At 39.6% G+C, this 21,046-nt stretch overlaps 2 protein-coding genes across 3 annotated transcripts in view; both read right to left on the reverse strand.

The window, feature by feature from the left end:
- Positions 1-4,407: 4,407 nt before the first annotated feature.
- Positions 4,408-13,260, reverse strand: CAVIN4 (caveolae associated protein 4). Its single transcript, XM_046023189.1, has 2 exons — positions 12,824-13,260; positions 4,408-5,144 (listed from the first exon to the last, which is right to left on the reverse strand). The coding sequence occupies exons 1-2, from the start codon at positions 13,229-13,231 to the stop codon at positions 4,467-4,469; spliced, it is 1,086 nt and encodes a 361-aa protein (XP_045879145.1). The 5' UTR covers positions 13,232-13,260; the 3' UTR covers positions 4,408-4,466.
- Positions 13,261-14,395: 1,135 nt separating this feature from the next.
- Positions 14,396-21,046, reverse strand: part of TMEFF1 (transmembrane protein with EGF like and two follistatin like domains 1) — an 83,992-nt gene continuing 77,341 nt past the window's right edge. For both annotated transcript variants that reach the window (XM_046023187.1, XM_046023188.1), the window contains exons 9-10: positions 18,317-18,475; positions 14,396-14,863 (exon numbers count right to left, since the gene is read on the reverse strand). In XM_046023187.1, the coding sequence (XP_045879143.1) occupies positions 14,779-14,863; positions 18,317-18,475 (244 nt within the window). In that variant the 3' untranslated portion in view covers positions 14,396-14,778. The remainder of the gene's footprint in view (positions 14,864-18,316; positions 18,476-21,046) is intronic.

Genomic DNA, 21,046 nt, shown 5'->3' on the forward strand with positions numbered 1-21,046 from the left:
GTAAGAGCATCCTTTTGTAAACATAAATCATGGCACTCCATGGCTTAAAACCCATCAATGGCTCTCTATAGCCTTTGACATAAAACCCAAAACACCTTCACACAACCTCCGTAGCTGAATCTTGTCTTGAATTCTGTTATTTAGCTGACTCTTCGTTAGTCTTCAAATGGCAAGTGAAGCATCATTTTCCCTAGCTTTGCCTAGCAGCCCCTAGCCCGCTTGTTAGATGCTCTTCCTGGGTGGTCCCATCATCCTTTCTTGAATCTGAGGCTCCTATCACAATATTGGGTTACCTAACTCCTCCACTAGGGAAGAACTCCTTACATGCAGGAACCATGTCCTTCATGATATTTAATGATAGCTAGCACATGGGAGGCTCCCCCAAGTGCTGGTGACCCAAAGAAGCATAAAATACAGTTCCTGCCCTGGAGAAGCATAATCTAGTCTAGAAAGCGGTTAAACAAACTGGAAGATAATGTAAGTGCTATGACCGATGTATGATCAGAATTCTATATAGAGCAACTTCCATTTTTACAGTTCCATCATCTTACACACATCACGAGTCACGTTGCTGAATTTTTGCTTGACGGTCTCCCAGAAAACTGTAAGCCCAAGATAAGGGTTGAGAAAGTAGAAGGGAGAGGGAGACACAGACTATGTTCTATTCATCTTTGAATCCTCAGTGCCTCACATAAAAGCTGGCATATAAATATATATTGAATATATGAAGTAATTAATCATACCCTTCCTGGGTGGGGGGTGGGTGGGAGGTGACTAAAGAAAGCCAAAATGAGGAAAATTGACATTACCACTGAACTTGAACATCCTCTCCCAGAATGAAAGGGAGACAAATGACAGGTGCAAAGGCATCAAGAGGCAGAGCAGTTGGGGGAGGGGAGGAGCTGGACAAGCACAGGAGGTTTTAGAAAGATGTGCAGTAAATTCAAAGCCTGAGTATATTCTACCACTCCACTCCGTCCTCTCCGGGATCCTTGGATGTCCTAAGCAACTCACAGTGAAGAAGTACTTATCCCAGGTCTCCTATGTACCCATGAAATACACTGAAGAATTCGGACCTGGTAAGGACAGTTATAAATCCTCACACATCATGTTAACTCAGAGGCAGTCAGTCACCAGAATAATATACAAAATTCAGACCTAAGACTTCTTCATTTTTATTCACTACAGACCCAACAGGGTGCCCAATATTCAAATAGAATTGAAGGTGAGACCACAGTCATCATTTCTCATAGTCTCGACTCCAATATGCCAGAACAATTTATCTTGAGAATGTAAACTGTAACTTTTTTAGTAGGGTTCAATAAAAGAAGCTATAGAAAACATGTCTCACGGGGCAGGGGGAGGCTCAGTAATTTGGGCCTGGAATGGAATTGTAGAGCTAACAATGATTCTGTGAAATATTTTATGTAATAGAACCTATGCTCTTTACCTGATAGAGTCGCAATCAACTTTAGGCTTTGTTCTAAACCAAACACTTCAATGGGGATAAAAGGCAAAGAATGAAGTCAAAATGAAAATACTGTATTTCAGTTTGTATTTTTAATTTATGAAAACTTGTTGAAAGGAGATCACACACACACCCCCCCAAACACATTCCCAGCAAGCTAGATTTTCATGCTCCTTTTATCGCTGTTTCACTCTTGGCCTGTTTTTTAATGAACGAGCCAGAACCAGGCCAGCATACACTCTCAGAGGAAAGCCCCCAGACCTGCCATGTGTAGGAGACAAAGCCACACCACCAACGGTCCTTGCCTTTGGTGTCTATGGATGTTGCACGATTTTGCCCCATATAAAGAAAAAAGCTAAATCCCACTCATGTTTTTATTGAATAAAGTGTTTGGAATCTAACATGTATGACTTCAAAAACACAGAAGAGTAAAATAAACAGAAAATCTGTTCTGTGTTGTCTGAAACTTCTGAACTAAAGAACGTTGACGAGAATGTTCTTTACATTAAATGGCAATGTGGGATTGTACAGCCTATAACGAACAGACACTCTTTACATCAAGAAAACAGGGTGAAGAGAGAAACAATTATGAATGTGGAATTGAGAAATGCCCTAAATATAGTGGAAAGTGTCAAGAGACAGAAACAATATGGAGCTGAAAATCCTAGTACCGAGAAAGCAGTATAAGGTTTCAGTGAAACTCTGGCGACATTAAACTGTGATTCTGGGGTTGTACAAAGTCTACCAGGATAAAACGCTGACCAGGTTACAATGCTTTCCACATCAAAATTCAAATGTATCTCAATGGGAAATACTCCATAACGTTAAGTCTGGTGATATAATAGGTCAGTAAGGAAACAAGCTTTACAAAAATTCCTTCAGAGTTATATTTGCAATTAGCCCAACTGATATTTATTCTGCATAGGACCAGAAAAAAGGAAAGGCTCATAAACTTCTTATATTCTTCTTAACTTAGAAACATATCTATTATGAGAAGGGTTACTATATCAAATTCATGCCATGTTATTTGCATCCATTATTAGTAAAAATATTTACAAATAGGATACCAACATCAAACTTTTTAAAATTCAAATTTATTACGGCTTTAAGGAAATACATGATGAGCCATCCAAGCTCTTTCTAAACTACATTTTTTAAATTGTTCTTTTCAAAGAATGTTGTAAACACTTTAGTGTTCAATATAAAAAGATGATTGAGATGCACAATTCATGATTTTATGTATTCATGCAGAGTAAAGAGGAAATGATGTTGAATCAAACTCCCAAACCCAAATATCTGGGTAACCGAGTCAAATACTTGAAAGCTGATTTGTGTGTGTCTGACTCTGTGTATCTGTGTATATTTTTTTTTTAAAGATTTTATTTATTTATTTGGCAGAGAGAGATCACATGTAGGCAGAGAGGCAGGCAGAGAGAGTGAGAGGGAAGCAGGCTCCCTGCCGAGCAGAGAGCCCGATGCGGGACTCGATCCCAGGACCCCGAGATCATGACCTGAGCCGAAGGCAGCGGCTTAAACCACTGAGCCACCCAGGCTCCCCTATCTGTGTATATTTGATATAATTTTTAACTACTTTAGGAGCACCCCAAATGGATCTGAAAGCTGCCTGTCTAAACTCTTCAAATTCAACAATTCCATCATTTCTTCCCCATTATAAAACCAGAAGATTTAAACATACCAGAAGTGCAGAACCAGTAGGACCATTTCTCTCCTTAGCAATAATATCTACTTCCAGATTGGCTAGATCTAAAGCTAATGGTTAAGTGGAATCTGGCTTCCTCCCAAACCAGCTATGATGAATTCCTATGGTCCCTGTTTTAGACAGACAGGCCCTGAGGGGTTCACTCTGGAAAACAGAAACATGAGGTCATTTCCAAAACCCACTGCCATCAGGAAAGACTTCAGAAAGTCCTCTTGAAGACACACAGTCATCGTTTTATGCTTCATGCAGTTCAAAGATTGCTCTCGTCTACCATAGCTCTAAATCAAAAGAAAATTAGAAAAGGAGTTTCCAGGAAACATTTTAAGACCCTACCGAAGGTTGGATTTTAATCTTTGACAAAAAAGATGTCACCCAAACATTTATTTTTCATTCCTATTCTGTGAAAAGGCTTCTGAAGACCAACTTTAGCTTCTGTCCAACTTAGGCTCAATGCTTGGTGCTTAAGTCTTTTTCAGAAGGTGAAATTATTTCAATTCTGTTCCTGAGGAACGAGTGGGGTTTCTCTGGAGGTGCTCCCTGTTCCCCCCCAGAATGTATAACATTTCCTTTGATCGTCACAACAGTCCTCTGAGACTGGAGAGACAAACCCTCTCCATTTTACTGATGAGTTTATTAGCAGGTGACTTGCTAAGTGGCGTGGTATAAGCAGAACTATAATGCCAGAACAAAACACTCGAGTCCAGCACTTCATAGTTTTTATGCAAAAGCATCAAAAAGAGGTATGACTACTAACTGACTAATGAATCTATTTGAACATGTGGATGATATAATCCTCACACGGGTTACTCCCTTTTGAGCTTGACCACAACACCCATCTAGACCAAAACTGAAGAGTTTACTTGCAAATGATGGCTACAACTTTGCCCTTCATATATTTTAGACACCAAACGCCTAACTGCCCTCACTAAGAAACTACTTTCCTCCTGGGCAAGAGAAAAGAACTTAAAAATCCACAGCTGCCATGAGAATGACTTAAAAGAGAAAGTTGATAGAATCATATAAGCCCAGGAAAGAAAAAGGAATTCCCAAGGAAGTTATAAGGAAATGTATAGAATAGTTGTGTTATCTTTCAGATTTTAAACATCAGAAATGAAACCAGCCATATCATTCATGTTTTCCTATGAAAAAATGTAAATGACTACACTATTTAATAAATGTAAATGACTACACTGTGTCATCAACGTCAATGACTATACTAATTAAACTAGAACCTTGTGATTGAAGAGATGTATACTTATGTTTAGTTCCTCTTTATGATTACTGCTTTAAATCTAGCAAAAGAGATTCATCGTCCTCTACTTTCACTTGGGGTTTAAAAGTAACTTTCAAAGGCTCAGGGGTTGAGATCTCCCCTCCTTCTCTGGGAGGATACACCGCCCTGGCCTCCTCGCGGTCTGTTTCACTGAGCTCATCAGTGTAGAGCTCACTGATGGGGCCCAGAGACTCACTTCTGGCAATGATGTCCACACCCATCTCCCTGACCTCCTCTGCATCTTCGGCCGCAGTTTGGTCTTTGGCTTTCCGAAGGCTACGCATCTTAAAAGCTTCCCTTGAGGGAGCTGCGTTAGAAATGGATTTCTTAAACCTTTCCCCTGACTGTTTCAGCCTCTCTCCCGACTGCCTTAATCTTTCCCCGGACTGCCTTAGCCTTTCTCTCCTCTCCGGGGTCACTATTCTAGTTCTAATTCTGTTCACTTTCTTGTCAAAATTCTGCCGTGTCTTCTGCATGTTTTCTTTGGAAAATGCCTTTTTGATATTATCAATGCGCTCCTTGCCTGACTTTCTAAGCCTGGCAGATCTGCTTTCTTCGACGTAATATTCTTCATCTGAAGACAGATCTATTGGAGGGTCAAAGACATCCTCGTCGGTCTCTTGATTCTCAGTCAGGCTTCTGTCTTTAACAATAGACAGGGATGTCGGACACCGAATCTCCTCCTGGATGAAAGAAAAAGAAAGCACATTAGGTATCAGTTCTTTCACCTTCTGGCCACGCCATTTCCATCTCCTCCATGGGCTGTGCACCCTCTGCCTGCTCCTTAACTGTTGGCTTTTCGCAGGGTTTCTCTCTCCTTGTCTCTTGTTGCTTCGTCTCCCCAGCTCAGCTAGAGCAACCTGATCCACTCCTCTGCTTGCAGAACCAATGGTAAGCAAATGCACAAATATTTTATCTTCACCTCTCCCCTTCTCCTAAGATGACACACAATTCTAAATGACAGAGAGATGTTACCTGGATGTAACAGAGACTCGTCAAACTTAACATTAACATTACCAGGGTCCCTGGGTACCTTGGCCGGGTAAGCATCTGACTCTTGATTTCAGCTCAGGTCTTTTTTTTTTTATGTTTTTTTTTTTTAAGATTTTATTTATTTATTTGGCAGAGAGAGATCACAAGTTGGCAGAGAGGCAGGCAGAGAGAGAGAGAGAGAGAAGCAGGCTCCCTGCTGAGCAGAGAGCCCGATGCGGGACTCGATTCCAGGACCCTGAGATCATGACCTGAGCCGAAGGCAGTGGTTTAGCCCACTGAGCCACCCAGGCACCCTATGTTATTTTTTTTTTAAATATTTTTGAGAGAGCAAGCGAGGGAGAGAGAGAAAGAGAGAGAGAGAGAGAGAGAGGGAGAGAGCTAGAGAGCACAAGCAGGGGTAGGGGCAGAAGGACAGGGAGAAGCAATCTCACTGCTGAGCAGGCAGCCAGATTCAGGGCTCAATCCCAGGACTCCAGGATCATGACCTGAGCCAAAGGCAGATGCTTAACCAACCAAACCACTCAGGGGCCCCTCAGCATCAGATCTTGAGCTCAGGGTCCTGAGTTCAAGCCCCACATGGGCTCCATGCCGGACATGAAGCTTACTTAAATAAATAAATAAATAAATAAAAACAAAAAATTTAAAAACTTAACATGTCCAAAAATTAAGGTTCACACAGCATCTTCTCCACACCTGCTTCTTTCCCTGGGTCTCCCAGCCACCAACCCCCCTTTAGGTATGACCCAAATAGAAATCTCGGAATTTTCAACCCAAGTATTTCCTCTCCTTCTCATCCCATATCCAACAGGTCACTAAGTACCGTTAATAACACTGCTTAATAACCCCTGCCCCCTCCTCCTTCCTCCTTGTCTCTTACCAATGTCTTAATTCAGGTTTCTGTCATCTCAAGCTTGAACTTATGCAATAATACGTCTACCTCCAAAGCATAACCTAAGTATTTCCTGGGAAAAATTTCTAAAGCATAGCTCTGATCACATCCTTTCTCTACTTCAAAACTTTTGGGAATTCATCAATACTCACAGGACAGAGTTCAGTTCTTTAATATGATTAGAAGGCTCTTCAGTTTGAGCTAAACCTACTTTCCAGTTCAGCAACATACAACCACTCTCTGCTCCTCAAACAGTGTTTTCATATCTCCATGCCTTTGTATATTTTTACTACCTTTTTTTTTTTGCTTCTTTTAATGCCTTTTCAACCCTTTTCAGCTGTCAACAAAACCTTCAAGAATCAATTCAAATGTCCCCAACTTCCCCTCAAGAAGCTAATTCTTTTTTCAATTTATACCAGAATGACATGTACACACCTCTACTTACAACACTTAATCACTGTTTGAATTGAACTAGAACTCTACTCATTTATATACTGAGGCCTTCACTAAATAATAGGTTTGATGAAAGCAGAAATGTGTCCTGTTTTTTTTTTTGTTTTTATTTATTTATTTATTTGACAGACAGAGATCACAAGTAGACAGAGAAGCAGGCAGAGAGAGAGGAGGAAGCAGGTTCCCCGCTGAGCAGAGAGCCCAATGTGGGGCTCGATCCCAGGACCCTGAGATCATGACCTGAGCCGAAGGCAGAGGCTTTAACCCACTGAGCCACCCAGGCACCCCAGAAATGTGTCCTGTTTTACACCCAGTATCAATCAGAGAGCCTTGTACATAGTAGTTACACTCAATAAATGGCTGTTCAATCAAATAGGGCATACACCTTCGTTCAACAGTTTCTAAGCACCTACCATGCACCAGTCAATGTTCTAGGAACTGAGAACCTCCTAGGAAGAAAACAGAGTAAAAGAGCTTAGAGAGAGAAATAAACAAGTTAAATATGTAATCTGTTGGATGGTGGTAAATGCTAAAGTGAAAAATAAAGTAGGGAAGGGGACTATACAGTGGTAAGAAAGATGATTAGAAAGTCCTCACTGATAAGATGACATCCTAGCCTAGACCGGAAGGTAATGCATATATCTGGGAGGAAAACCAAAACGGCAAGGAAGGCAGTAGAATGGTGGGAGCAGAGAGATCAAGGGGCAAGAAGAGGAGGAAGAGAGGTAGTGGGAGGGCCAGCTCATGTAGAGTTCTATAACCAATAATAAGGACCATGGCTCTTATTCTGAGTTTGATAGGAAGCCCTTTTATTTTAAGGATTTTATTTATTTGAGAGAGAGAGAGATAAAGAGCATGCATGAGCAGGGGGGAGGGAAAGAATGAGAAACAGACTCTCCAAGGAGCAGAGAGCCCAATGAGGGGCTCGATCCCAGGGCCCTAGGACCATAACCTGAGCTGAAGGCAGATGCTGAGCTGACTGAGCCACCCAGGCACCCCTTCTACATTTTTATCATGAAAATTCCTTTCACTAAACTGGCACGCCTGATAGGAAGCCCTTTTAAAAGTTTTGAGAATAGTGACATGATTTGACCCATGCTGTTAAAGGATGGCTCTGTTGCAAACAGGCCCTAGTGTGTGAGATAAGAAGCAAGGAGGGCAGTTGGAGACCACTGAGGTAAGTCAGGTGAGAGATGCATGAGGACGCTGGCAGAGGCCGGGGGGAGCAGTCTGATTCTGGACCTCCTGGGAAGGTAGGCGCTAATAGGACTTACTGCTAGATTTGGATGTGGAGTGTCAGCATCAAGGACGATTTTCGAGTACATGGCCTGAGCAGCAGAAAGATGGATTTCCCATTAACTGACATGGGGAAGAAAGCAGGAGGAAGAAACTGGAAGGTAAGGTTGGGATCCAAGATGTCAGGTAGGCAGCTGGGCTTACAAGCCTGGAATTCAGGAAAGAGGTCTGGACTAGACATATAAATTAAGGAATCATTAATGTCAAGAACTAAAAGTCATGAAACAAGATGAAGGAGACTCCTAAGAGACTGAGTGAATAGGTCAACACTCAATGTTACCCAAAATTCTTGGGGCCAAGGTACATTTCCAGAATATTTCAGATTTGGGGAAAACAACATATTACATTACATTCCCAGTCAGACCTTAGGAAGAAACAATTCTGTGATACGAATATGAATATTCACTCTAAGGTGAAATAAAGAGTATAAACAGACTTGTGCTATTTCTGGTCGGTTTTGCCACCAAACGAGCTCAGGTCAACCCTAGGTCTTGCTACCCAGTACATTATGAAAACTTTTCTAGAAAATTCTGGATTTTGGTATTTGGACAGATAAATGGATTTCCAACGTGTAAATAAAAAAGAAGACATGAGAAAGAACCAGAAGGGAGACATATCAGCCAGTGAGGCAGGAAGAAATCCAAAAAAGCAGCACCCCTGACAGCAAAGGAAAAGAAGTTTCAAGAAGAGTGGAAGGGACCAACTATGTCAGATATGCCAATGGATAAGGATGAGAATTTGATTTGTGAACATGGCAGACACTGGGGACCCTTGAGAACCTCCCCAGAAACACAACTGCGAAAGAAACCCAAATACTGAGAGATTATTTACAAAACTAAACAGGCAAAACTTTAAGGATCATGAGATTTAAGGGAACCCATGAGTTAAAATTTCTAAAAGAAACTATGCTCTCCTATTTGAGATCCAGATTAAATCTACTCAATCAAAAAAAATAATATATAAGAAATAGGCTTATTGCAAAACCCATCAGCCTGACAGTCAAGAAGGTCCTTGGAACCTTATTGCTTTAGATACTTGCTTAAAATTAAATTGTTTGGCTACAGGATTGGAGAGTCTAGCGGCTTAAAAAAGAAGAAAAGACAGGTGGGCGTCTCATAACTCTCTGATGAATCAGTGAGAAGCAGCAAAATTATTCCTCTCCTTTCCTGACACCTGCTATAGGGAGTAGCTTCAGCAACAACAAGTGGGTTGGTATGGCCTGAGAAAGTATAATTAGAATAGGAAGGAGCCAAAAAATAATTATTGCTTGGTAGGGGGAAAACGCTCACAATCTTGCTATGAAGGAATCAAACACAGCTTAACTCAGGAATCATATTCCATTCTTTTCAATTGCACAAATTATACAACATCACCCTTAAAAACAAAAGTAGTCAGAGAAAGTACTTGTGACATGGATCTATTTGTTGCAATTCCTACTGAGTCAGAGATACCATGAATTAATGATGAATACACTGTAATAATAATTGATGATTATGGGGTTGAGTTACAGTTGATTTCCAAATATTCTATCTCTTTAAGATTTTATTTATTTGACAGAGAGAGAGAAAGCACGAGTGGGGAAGGAGGGAGGGAGGGAAGGAGGGAGGGAGAGGCGAGAAGCAGACTCCCTGCTAAGCAGGGAGCCCGACCTGGGGCTTGATCCCAGGACCCCAAGATCATACCTGAGCCAAAGGCAGACACTGAACCAACTGAGCCACCCATGCACCCCTTTATATCTTTTATGTAAAAGTCCAGGTAAAAACTACTTTTGTAAAACAAAGCGAGTACTATGGTAAGGGTAAAGTGGCTTTTTTTTTTTAAGTTTTATTTATTTATTTGACAGAGATCACAAGTAGGCAGAGAAGCAGGCAGAGAGAAAGAGAGAGGAGGAAGCAGGCTCCCTGCTGAGCAGAGAGCTCGATGCGGGGCTCGATCCCAAGACCCTGGGATCATGACCTGAGCCGAAGGCAGAGGCTTTAACCCACTGAGCCACCCAGGTGCCTCAAAGGGTAAAGTAGCTCTGACTGAGTATCAAAGTAACCTAGTTAGTGGACTTTCGAATATAGAGAAGTCCAGGGCTCATCATTAGGGAATGGCCAAACATCTCATTTGGTAATCACAGGCATGTGGTTTGTAAGCAAAATTGCTAGAAGAGATGGTATGACTGCTGGCTTGCATGAGAAGGTCATCAAGGTGATAGTACGTTCAAAGAGAAATCATAACTGTATGAAAAAGAGCAGATAATTCTTTTAACGCCAATGTCCAGGATTAGGCAAAAGTTCGTGTGGGAGATAAAATGCCCATAAAGATTGACCCCAAAAGATGTATCCAGGGAAAACCTTTTAGGGAAAAACCCAAATGGAAATGGAAGTATACTACAGTTGAATTACTCCAGCTTCAAGTTAATTTTAGTAGGACAGGTGATCTCAGTATAACCACTTATACATATCAACTATGAGAATGAAGTATAAGAACTAATTTTAACTAAGTATAACCGTGTGCATACTTATAGAGTTCTAACAGCTAATGAATCATCAAATCCATTGTTATTTGCCTTTGTCTTTTCTCTACAAGCTCTACAAGCTTTCTCTACAAGCTCTATAAAAACAACTGCTTACTGACAAACTCCGGCTTCCTCTGAACAACCTAATTTCATAGAACGTTCACAGCACTGTATATTACAAGGAACGAGATCTTACTTAAATTAGCACCTCTCGGTAGCTTCTTCATACTATCTACTTGTTCAACTAATTACAGAAACTCAAAGAGAAAAATAGCAAGTTTCAGGGAATAAAGTGGTGAATATAGAAAATAATCTTAACTATAAAAAAAAAAACACAAAAATTGTGTCAACAGACAAGAGTCAATTTGAAGTTTTCAGAAACTTCTTTCCTCAACCCTTTGTAGATCTTGATTGGTACCTGGTCCGCTCTTTGCACAAAGAAATGCTCAGGAGAAATGCTAGATACCAAGAATGCTTCCTGGCATGCCCCTTGCAAGTGAAAGGTACAACATAACCCATTCCTGCTAATGCCCTTGGAAGGTGAACTGAAGAATGGATTCTACTTCTCTAGTATCAAATCCAGATCCCCATTACATACACTAACTACATATACTAACACTGGCACTGGCTTCTTTTTCTTAAATAAAACGGGTTCTTAAAAACCAATTCCATATAGGGGAAGGGAGGGAAAAATGAAACGAGATGAAACCAGAGAGGGAGACAAACCATAAGAGACTCTTAATCTCAGGAAACAAACTGAGGGTTGCTGGGGGGTGGGGGAGGAGGAGTAGGGTGGCTGAGTGATGGACATTGGGGAGGGTATGTGCTATGCTGAGTGCTGTAAATTGTGTAAAACTGATGATTCACAGACCTGTACCCCTGAAGCAAATAATACATTATATGTTAATTAAAAAAAAAAAAAACCCCACAAACAGATCCCGAATACTACTCTGCCATCCCTATGTAACTTCATCATCAACAGAGCATGACGGAGACCTGTCTAACATGTAGACAATACTGTGGGGATTTGTGGCCTACATCCCTCATGTCTTACAAGTATCTGCCTACATAATCCAACTGTGTTCTTATTTCGTTTTTACTCTTTGAAGGTTTATCGCTATGCATAGGGATAGCCATCCGTTTTAAAAATACACTGTGGTAACACTGTGTGTTTGCGTGTGTGTATACCAAAACTTCCCCCCGGAAATGTTGTACTAGTTAATACTCAGTTACTACTTCCACCAGAATATGAAAGTGCTTGGCTTTTTTTAACCCTTAAAACTCTGAGTATATGTTTTAAAAACTGAAAATACTTAAATAGACATAAGTGGAATTCTGATCTTTTATTTTGTCTTTTGTGAATAGTCTGATAATGACTTTCCCATTTTTCTTTCACAGGAGGAGAGTTCAACTTTTTCCTTTTGATTTGTAAGAGTTTTAAAATATATTCAGATACTATGCATTTTGCCACGGATGTGTTCCTACTTCAAAAAATATGAATGCCAAGTGCAGAGTAATATGCTAACATAGCACAATGCACAATGTCACAGTAACCTACATCAAGTAAGTGGAATCAAAAGACTTTGTAATCAAACAGAAGCAATTACTTATATGACTGCAATATCTGTAAAACTGTAACAACCATAAAAACAATGGCCTGATTATTCGTTGAGTTTTTCTTATTATCATTGTAACCTACATATTATCACATGTAAAACTTCCAAAAGAAAAATAATATACCAAAAAGTTTACATTTTACTGTTTAGGGCTTTTCAGCCTCTCCGTAATAAAGGGGAAAACCACATCGAGGGACTACAGGCCCTCAGTTTCTTTTTTTTTATACAACAAAGAGGTGTTTTAAACCCGAGTCCTCTTAGATCTCTTCTAGAACCAACATTCTCATTCTCCAAAAGGGCATCGTGCTGATACGGCTAATATGCTGAAAGAGCCTTCCCAATATTAAGTTTCAAAGGCAAGAAATAGCCTCAAGCTATGATCCACAGTTCCTATTACACAAAATGGTTGAGAAACTCCAAGTACTGATAGCACAGCACATTAGTCAACACAGACATGGCTTTATCCTGGGATTCTCCCTGAGACAGAACTCCACTCCATGAATACATACAACAGTTAGGATGGGGTGCTGGAAACTTTTCACATGACTGGTTGGCAATTCAAGGATGTTAAGATTTTGCAGTAATCAAGCCAAACGCAGGTGCCAAGCTTACCTGGAATATTACCACACGGAATTTATTTTTCTTCATTATTTCCTCTTGCTTGGATTCAACTTTTTTCACGTGAACTTGTTGCCTCTCCACCCGGGCCTTCACGTCTTTAATGTGAGCACTGACTTTTCGAGTTTTCTCAAACAACTTGTTAATGACATAGCCTGTATTGCTGTGGGACTGTGACAGCTTCAGCAGGTCAATCTGGACGGACTTTATGGCATTTTCCATCTCCCTATGTCTCTCCTCTAGTCTCTTCTGGCTTGCCTGCACACTGTCCACAATGGTGGCTACTTTGTCCAGCACGGTCACGATGGTGAGAGCAGCGTCTTGGTCTTCATCTTCTGTGACACTCGAGAGGCGATTCTGGTGGATTTTATCAGCATTTGAAGAAGACCCATTATGTTCCATTTTAGTTTTTTCTCAGTGAAAGATGTCCCACCACAATCAGATCTGGCACTAAGAGTAAAAAGTTAGCTCGATAACAGGCAACAGGGTTGTTTAAAGGGTTAGAAACCCCACCCCTGGAGACTGGTCAAGTATTTATAACTACAAATATCCACACATGACTGTTCTGCAACATGAACCCTTGCAGAGCACTGGGTACTGTTCCAAACATGCTTGGTGACTGACTAATGGACTCAAATAAGTCTGTGTGCAGACAAGAGGAAAGCTTAAAAAAAAAAAAAAAAGTTCCCGAAGCCGCCATGTTACTAATATTAAGCCTAAAAGCCAAATGACCAAAAAAGCAAAGCTGCATGTTGGGGGAAGCTTCTGCCTTTAGATTATTTCAAACAGTATTTGTAAAAGCAAAGGGGAATTTTGAACTGAACTCTTTTTCTACTTCTTCACATACTAAATGTAATGATTTATCAATAACAAAGAATGTGGTAAATAAACACACCAAAACAGAGGCCATATAGTGAAAACATTATATTATAACATGCTTTTCCAAACCAAATATTAAAATTAATATTTATTTTGAACATATTCTTAAATTCTACATGCATATACCTAAACTACATGTTAAACAGCTGAATACATTCTACTCGCACTTCAGATCTTTAAACACCAACAATCTATTAATACAGCTATTACTACAGGACAAATTTGGATAGAGGTCTTAGATAATTTTTAAGCTCACCTTAAGAGCACCAATCATTAACAATCATTTTTGTATTTTATTCACAAACACGGAAACAATTTGTTTATTCATGTTAAAACAAATATTTTCTTAAAAATGAACGTGTATTAAAGTAGTTTAACTGATAGAGGAGGCTTTATTCCAATCTGTTTGTTAAACAGACTCTTTTCACAGTATCTAAATCTACTTTCCAGTGATTCATTCCATCTTTGCTACCAGATACTTTTCCAAATTATCAGAATTATTTTTTTTCAAAGAGAGGAATAATCAAATTCCAATCCATACCGCTTATAAATATTTTACATCTAACACACACAACTTTACAGTTCATGCGATAGGCAGTGTCTAAAAAATCAGTTACTAAATCTCAAAAACATTTAAATGTCTATTTAAACACAGTGTCTTCTAGATTCTTTGTCTTTTTTTTTTGTAAGAAAAGTAATCTGTAAACATCTTTACCTTTAGTTCATGCTTGGTCATTTGTTGTGGTCATTGTGGAATAAGTGGGTATGACTTTATAACCATTTGTGAAGTGGTCCATCTTTGCAAAAATATTACATTCCATGGGTAAAGAACAAGTCTTAGAATCACCATGTGGTATAAATTTATGAACTCAATTTCTGTATTTAAAAACATAAAACAAAGACTACTAAACAGTCCAAAACTGTTGTAGCTGAATATTCTAAATACAAGCCAACAGTACTACACTAAAAATGTCCAAAAATAAGGCCTCTGAAATAAATATTTCCATTCTTTAAAAAAAGACATAATAAATGTACATCACATGGTTAGTGTACATATAAAAGTCATCAGTTTAAACCATTCTGGATGACGTATCTGAAGTAAAATGACCTAGGTTTTGCTTCTGTCGCCGTCCTCTGTTGTTTTTAGGGCATTTTCTGTTGAGTTAAAAAAAAAAAAAAAGATCATTTTGTTTAAGGTATTTCAAATGTTTCCAAAGTAATACACGTTTCACACACAAAGCCATACTGGGAAAAAAGGACGCTGTTTGATGCAAGACAGGCTGAGAACCAACATGTCAGCCTGCTGTCTTCCCTACACAGCTGGGAGGGGAGAGGGTTGGGTACAGGACACAGGTGTGAGCACAAGCAAAGCTCAGTCCTGGGTCTCCGCTGCTGCGCATGTATCCCTGAGAGGAATCCCCACCCTTCTTCTGACCTGGAAACTCCCTAGCCACGGTGACTGATAACACATAAACCTTGAACAAAAGAAAGGATCCTGGCCTATGGACTTCTGTGGAGCATTGGGATTCCCCCAAAGTGACAAGAACAGCCTGGATGAAGGAGTAATTAGAAAAAAGTGTGCATGCGCAAACAGGAAATGCTTAGTGATTTTAGACGATGACTCAAAAGAAGTTGTTCCACAGCCTGCTTGGGCAAACCACAGAACCCGATAAAGAACTGTTATGCTGGGGATAAGGACAGTCCTTGACTCTCTTCTCAGGTTACCATACCTGCTTCTCCATGGTGGTCTAAGCCTCACTGTGCGGCACCTGCTCTTGGGCCTGCCCACCGGAACGCACACATGCAAGCTTGTACTCTGCACCAAGTGCTGCGGCACACAACGTGGAATGAAGGCACCGGGATGAATCCCGGTAACGTTAAGCTTGGACTCTGCTAAAAACTAGCTGTGCAACACCCTTTTCCTATACGTGAAATATTAAAAGTTGGGGCCAACCTCCCGTATCTCTGTGCCAGCTAGGAATTTATAATCTAACGGCAAGAAAGTCATATGACAAGGAGTACTCCTGAAGTTCCACGTTTTTAATTCAGTTTCAAAGAGCACTGCTTTGCCTTAACTTAAAAGCCTTGATGGTAACACTTCCATTTCATATACTGTATTTCATAAATTTTATCTCACTAATCCTCCTAAAAACACTTTGAGGGAGGCAGTAATGGAATCCTCTCCATTTCATGGTTGAGAGGCCAAGCAAACCTCTTTAACTATCACCAACTCACCAATGATGTTGGAAGACTTCCAACTCCCTGGGGCCATGGTTTTGTCATCTATGAAATAAAGGGATTTGGCTAGGAGAATGTTTGAGGTCCCTGCTATTCTATCATTCTAAGAGTCTAAAAACATGAAAGAAGATTCCAAGCGTAAAAGAAGAAAGTTTTACTCATGTAGTCTTCATAAGTGAGTCAGTGGGAACATCCTTTTAAAGGGAGATTCCTCTCATGTAATAGCCACCACAGGGTAAGTGAACAGCTGTCCTATAATGGACTGTGTGGGAGAGGAACTCCTTAAAAATTCAGTGGAGCTAAGTCCAAGTACATAATTATAATATTTTAAATTCATGAAGCAAAACATTTGAGGGGGGAAATACCACAATAAGAAGACAGGCCTCAAGGAGAGATACATGATAAATTCAGTGAGATGACCCTTCAGTCACAGAGACAGTGGGCAGTAAAGACAGTGTAACAAGGTTGCAAAAACACTGTGATGTTGAAAGTGTCTGGGAAGGCAGCAAATGGAACTGGGATATCAGCTAGAAGGCTCAGATTTTAAAACTATCTGTCAGGTAATTTTAACTTAGTAGAAATAGAATTTTTAAGATTATAGCACATGGAGACCAGAAGCAAAGAGCAGGATAAAAGGCTGAATTAGGATTGGTAAAAGGGCTTAACTATCTCCGTGATCTTAAGTAAGGTTCTTCCCCCATCCAGGTCCTCCAATTTCCTGACTTCTCTAGAATGGAAGGGGTGGACTCAAAGTTGTTTCCTGCTGACTCAGAACCTTCTTTGATCTTCTTAAAGATGATACTCTCACCAGGCCTCAAAAGCTTCCTTCATCTATATCTTATTTCTTTCTTTCACCCTCCATATAATTTATTACTCCATTCCTGCTTTCCTCAAATAATGTCCTATATGGTTCTCCTGACCTCACATTTTCCCTCCTCCAGGGAAATTTTGCAGACACTCAGATCAATGCTCTGAAAAAATTATTCATACCAAGTCGTCCCCCCCAACTCTCTTCAAAAATCAAGTCTGAACCTTGCTCCCATGCAGTGGTCATACTTGGCAAATATATTTCCCAAGAGTGACTCAAAATGGACCCTCCTCTGCATGGTTCAGTGGAAAAAGAAATGGTCTGGAAATCAAGCAGCAATGAATCCAAATCCAGGTACTTCCATTACTAGCTGGATGACCACAGGCAAATGACCTAATCTAAGCCTTATTAAATGGCCACGGGCAGCCCTGATGTTACACAGGTTTCTTCTATTTGCCCTTTCTGCTGTCATTATTTTTTATATCATTACATCCCTATTTTAATCTACTGCCCAATTTTATACCCAGTAGTCTTGCCTAAGGGTATATCATCTGTTCTGTGGAATAAAGCCCACTGACTTCAGCAGCTAAATTTTAGGAAAAGTACCTGTTACTCAAAGAACACTTTTTTGTATAATTTCTAGATTTATCGCTTCAGCTCAAGATGGCTGAGGGTACTGAAGGTCTGGCTTCTATCCAGATCTAGGATAGAAGAGCCATAAACTCACTATGGCCTGCCAATATCTGTACTTGATATGCTCCGATCCTCGCCCAGAATAATGCGGAAAAGTACAGAGATGGTGTTTATACGACTTCTGAACCAAATCGTAAAGGAGGTAGGAAGAGCCATGCAAGACGAAAAGACATGACACTGGGAAACAGAGAGATAATATGAACAGGCTTTAGTTTGGCTTTTCTGGGGCCCAGTTCATTCTTGACCCACATATTTCCACTCAGTTTGGAAAACACCCATTTTATGCCTACTGTATCCAAATACGTCTTTCTAATTTGGAGTTCAGTTATGATAAATGCCAATGGTTTTAGTTATGATGGAGAATTTTACAGATGACTGATGACTATATTCTAGAAAATGAAGTAATGTTAAGATAATGACATAATAAGAAAAGCAATTTTCTTTAATCTCTGGTTTCATCCTTTCTTACTACATTTACTACGGATAAAAGTATATTCTTAGGGCATATAACAACTCCCAGTTCCCCAGAGCTTTAAAAATCTTGGCATGGTCCTTCTGCTACTACTATCGTCATCCCTGAGTGCAGTTCTAAGATCCCTAAATTCCTCTATGCTACTGAATATTCTCATGCTCCCTCTGCCTGCAGCCCAGCTATACCTGGAACCCTAAGAATGAGTTCTTGCACATATTCTAAAGAAGCAAGATAAGGAGTGGTTAGACCTACATAGAAACCTTAGGCAACTGACCCTTGGATTTTTTTCCTAACAGACTGGAGGACCTATCATTTTGAGTGTGCTTCAAGGTTCTTCTTTAATTTAACAGCTACCCACTTCTAATTTAAGGTTGGTATTTCTTAGGTCATTACCTACCTTGTTATGCACATGACAATTGCTACTATAATGGCAATCTGTACAGCTCCAATAATGGCTGCAATAAGAACATGAGTGAGCTTTTGCCTACTTGGCACAACATAGAGAATACTAAAGTCCGTCTTTTCACAGTGCTGTCCAGTGTATCCAGATTCACATCTGAAAGGGGGAGAGGGGAGAAAAATTTCTATAAGAATTATAAATTTCAATAATCTAGGTTTTAATATTAAAAATAAAAGAATGATAAATTCATCCTGAAAAACCACTGCCATTTGCGTATTTCTTTAAACTCTATTCAATGTGTCTATTTCACATAGTGCTTCTTTTATGTATCATTATAGCACATTAATTTTAAAGTCGTTGAATGATCTTTATTATCTTCATTTAAAAAATGGGTACTTAATAGTACATTCAGTAGCTGTAATATAGCTAACAACTATTCCTCACTCTAAGACATGTCAGTTATCTTCCATTTTTCACAATCATGAATGAGGTATGGCAAACATTTGTAGAGTGTGCACGTTTCTATATTTAGTGTTATTCCTTAAGCTAGGTACTTGGAAATGGGATGACTGAATAAATAGGTATAAACATTTACAGTTCTCTGAACATAGCACCAAATTATATTCAACACACTTCTAGCATACATTAAGTATACATTAATATAATCATTTAAGATGTAGGGGGAAAGAAAAATAAGTTATTAATGACAGAAACAGAACCAAGTAGGTGCTAATCTTGGAAATTATCTGAATTCCAAGTAAAAGTAAATAAAAAGGCAACAACATCAGCTGATGATAATAATTTGACAGGGGGAAACATTTAAGGTATTTAATAGAAATTTCACATGTTTTAGCTGACAGAAGTGTAATGTATAAATTAGCCAGCCTTCACTTAGACCTGATTAATAAAACCTCTGAAATGTAAGGATAGCGAAGTTATTTACATCCCACACTTCATTAAAAAAAAAAAAGATTTTTTTAATAGAGCACACATAAAGAAACCTGGGAGTAGGACAATAAGAAGCCAGGGGTGATGTGAGTCCTCTAATTCCCATGCCTGAGGTTCATATACAGCTGCCAGTAAGTTTCACATTGAGTTCTAAGTTTACTAGCAGACCCCCCAAAAAAGTAGTAAGATAGATTTACAGACCACAGAATGTAATTGAGAGCCCAGAAATATATCCATACATCTATGGTCAATTGATTTTTTTTTTTAAGATTTTATTTATTTATTTGACAGAGAAAGTGAGAGAGTACAAGCAGGTAGAGCAGCAGAGGGTGAGGAAGAAGCAGGCTCCCCACTGAGCAGGGAGCCTGATGCGGGACTCGATCCCAGGATGCTGGGATCATGACCTGAGCCGAAGGCAGATGCTTAACAACTGAGCCACTCAGGCGCCCCCTGCCAACTGATTTTTAACAAGGGTGCGAAGACCACTCAATGAGAAAAAATAATCTCATCAACAAAAGCGGCTGGGACAACTGGACAGCCACATGTGAAAGAATGAAGTTGGGCCTTTTCTTCACAACATACACAAAAAATAATTCACAATGGATCACAGACCTAAATATAAAAACTATAACTATAAAACTCTTAGGGAAAAAAGAAGTAAATCCTCATGACCTGGATTAGGCAGTGATTTCTTAGATAGGATATCAAAAGCACAAGCAACAAAACAGTTTAACTGGACTAAATCAAAATTAAAATCTTTTGTGTTTAAGGACACTATCAAGAAACTGAAAAGACGGGGCACCTGGGTGGCTCAGTGGGTTAAGCCGCTGCCTTCGGCTCAAGTCATGATCTCAGGGTCCTGGGATTGAGTCCCACATCGGGCACTCTGCTCAGTGGCGAGCCTGCTTCCCTCTCTCTCTCTCTCTCTCTCTCTGCCTGCCTCTCTATCTACTTGTGGTCTCTCTCTGTCAAATAAATAAATAAAATCTTTTAAAAAAAAAAGAAAGAAACTGAAAAGACAACCAGGAGAACATTTTTGCAAATTATTTATCTGGTTAGAGACTTGTATCTAGAATACATTAAAAAAAACTATTACAAACTCATTAATAAAAAGAAGAAAAAATTACAAAATGGGCAAATTATTACAATGATCTGAATAGACTTTTTTTTTCCCAAACAAGATATACAAATGGCAAATAAGCCCATGAAAAGATAGCAACATCATAAGTCATCATGGAAACACAAATCAAAACCAAAGTAAGATACCACTCTATACCCACTAGAATGGCTAGAATCAAAAAGTCAGATAATATCTGTTGGCAAAGATAGTGTAGGGAATGAAAAATGGCCAACGCACTTTTGAGAACAGTCTGGCAGTCCTCAAAAGTTAAACCCAGAGTTACCATTTGGCCCAACAATTCCGTTCCGAGACACTTCCCCAACTGAAAGCAACACAAGTCCACACAAAAACTTGCAAACAGTGATACAGGACAGCATTGTTCATTAATAGCCAAAAAGTGGAAACAACCCAAATATTCATTAATTGGTAAGCAGATCACAAAACTTAAGGAATAAATTCTTAAGGAATAAAGCACGGACACATTACAACATGGATAAACCTTGAAAACATGATGTTAGGTGAAAGAAGACACAGAAGACCATGTTCTACAAGTCCACTTAAATGAAACATCCAGAACAGGCAGATCGATAGAGACAAAATAGATTAGTGATTGTCTAAAACTGAGGGGAACAAGGAGATTTGGGAGTAATAGTTACAGG

This window comes from Meles meles, chromosome 11 (genome assembly GCF_922984935.1).
Source record: "Meles meles chromosome 11, mMelMel3.1 paternal haplotype, whole genome shotgun sequence".
Classification (NCBI taxonomy): domain Eukaryota; kingdom Metazoa; phylum Chordata; class Mammalia; order Carnivora; family Mustelidae; genus Meles; species Meles meles.

Excerpts from the sequence above, each read along its gene's own strand:
- CAVIN4 (XM_046023189.1), bottom strand. The coding sequence starts at position 13,231 with ATGGAACATAATGGGTCTTCTTCAAATGCTGATAAAATCCACCAGAAT. Across the intron at positions 5,145-12,823 it reads TCCGTGTGGTAATATTCCAG|GAGGAGATTCGGTGTCCGAC; the intron begins GTAAGCTTGGCA and ends TCTTTCATCCAG.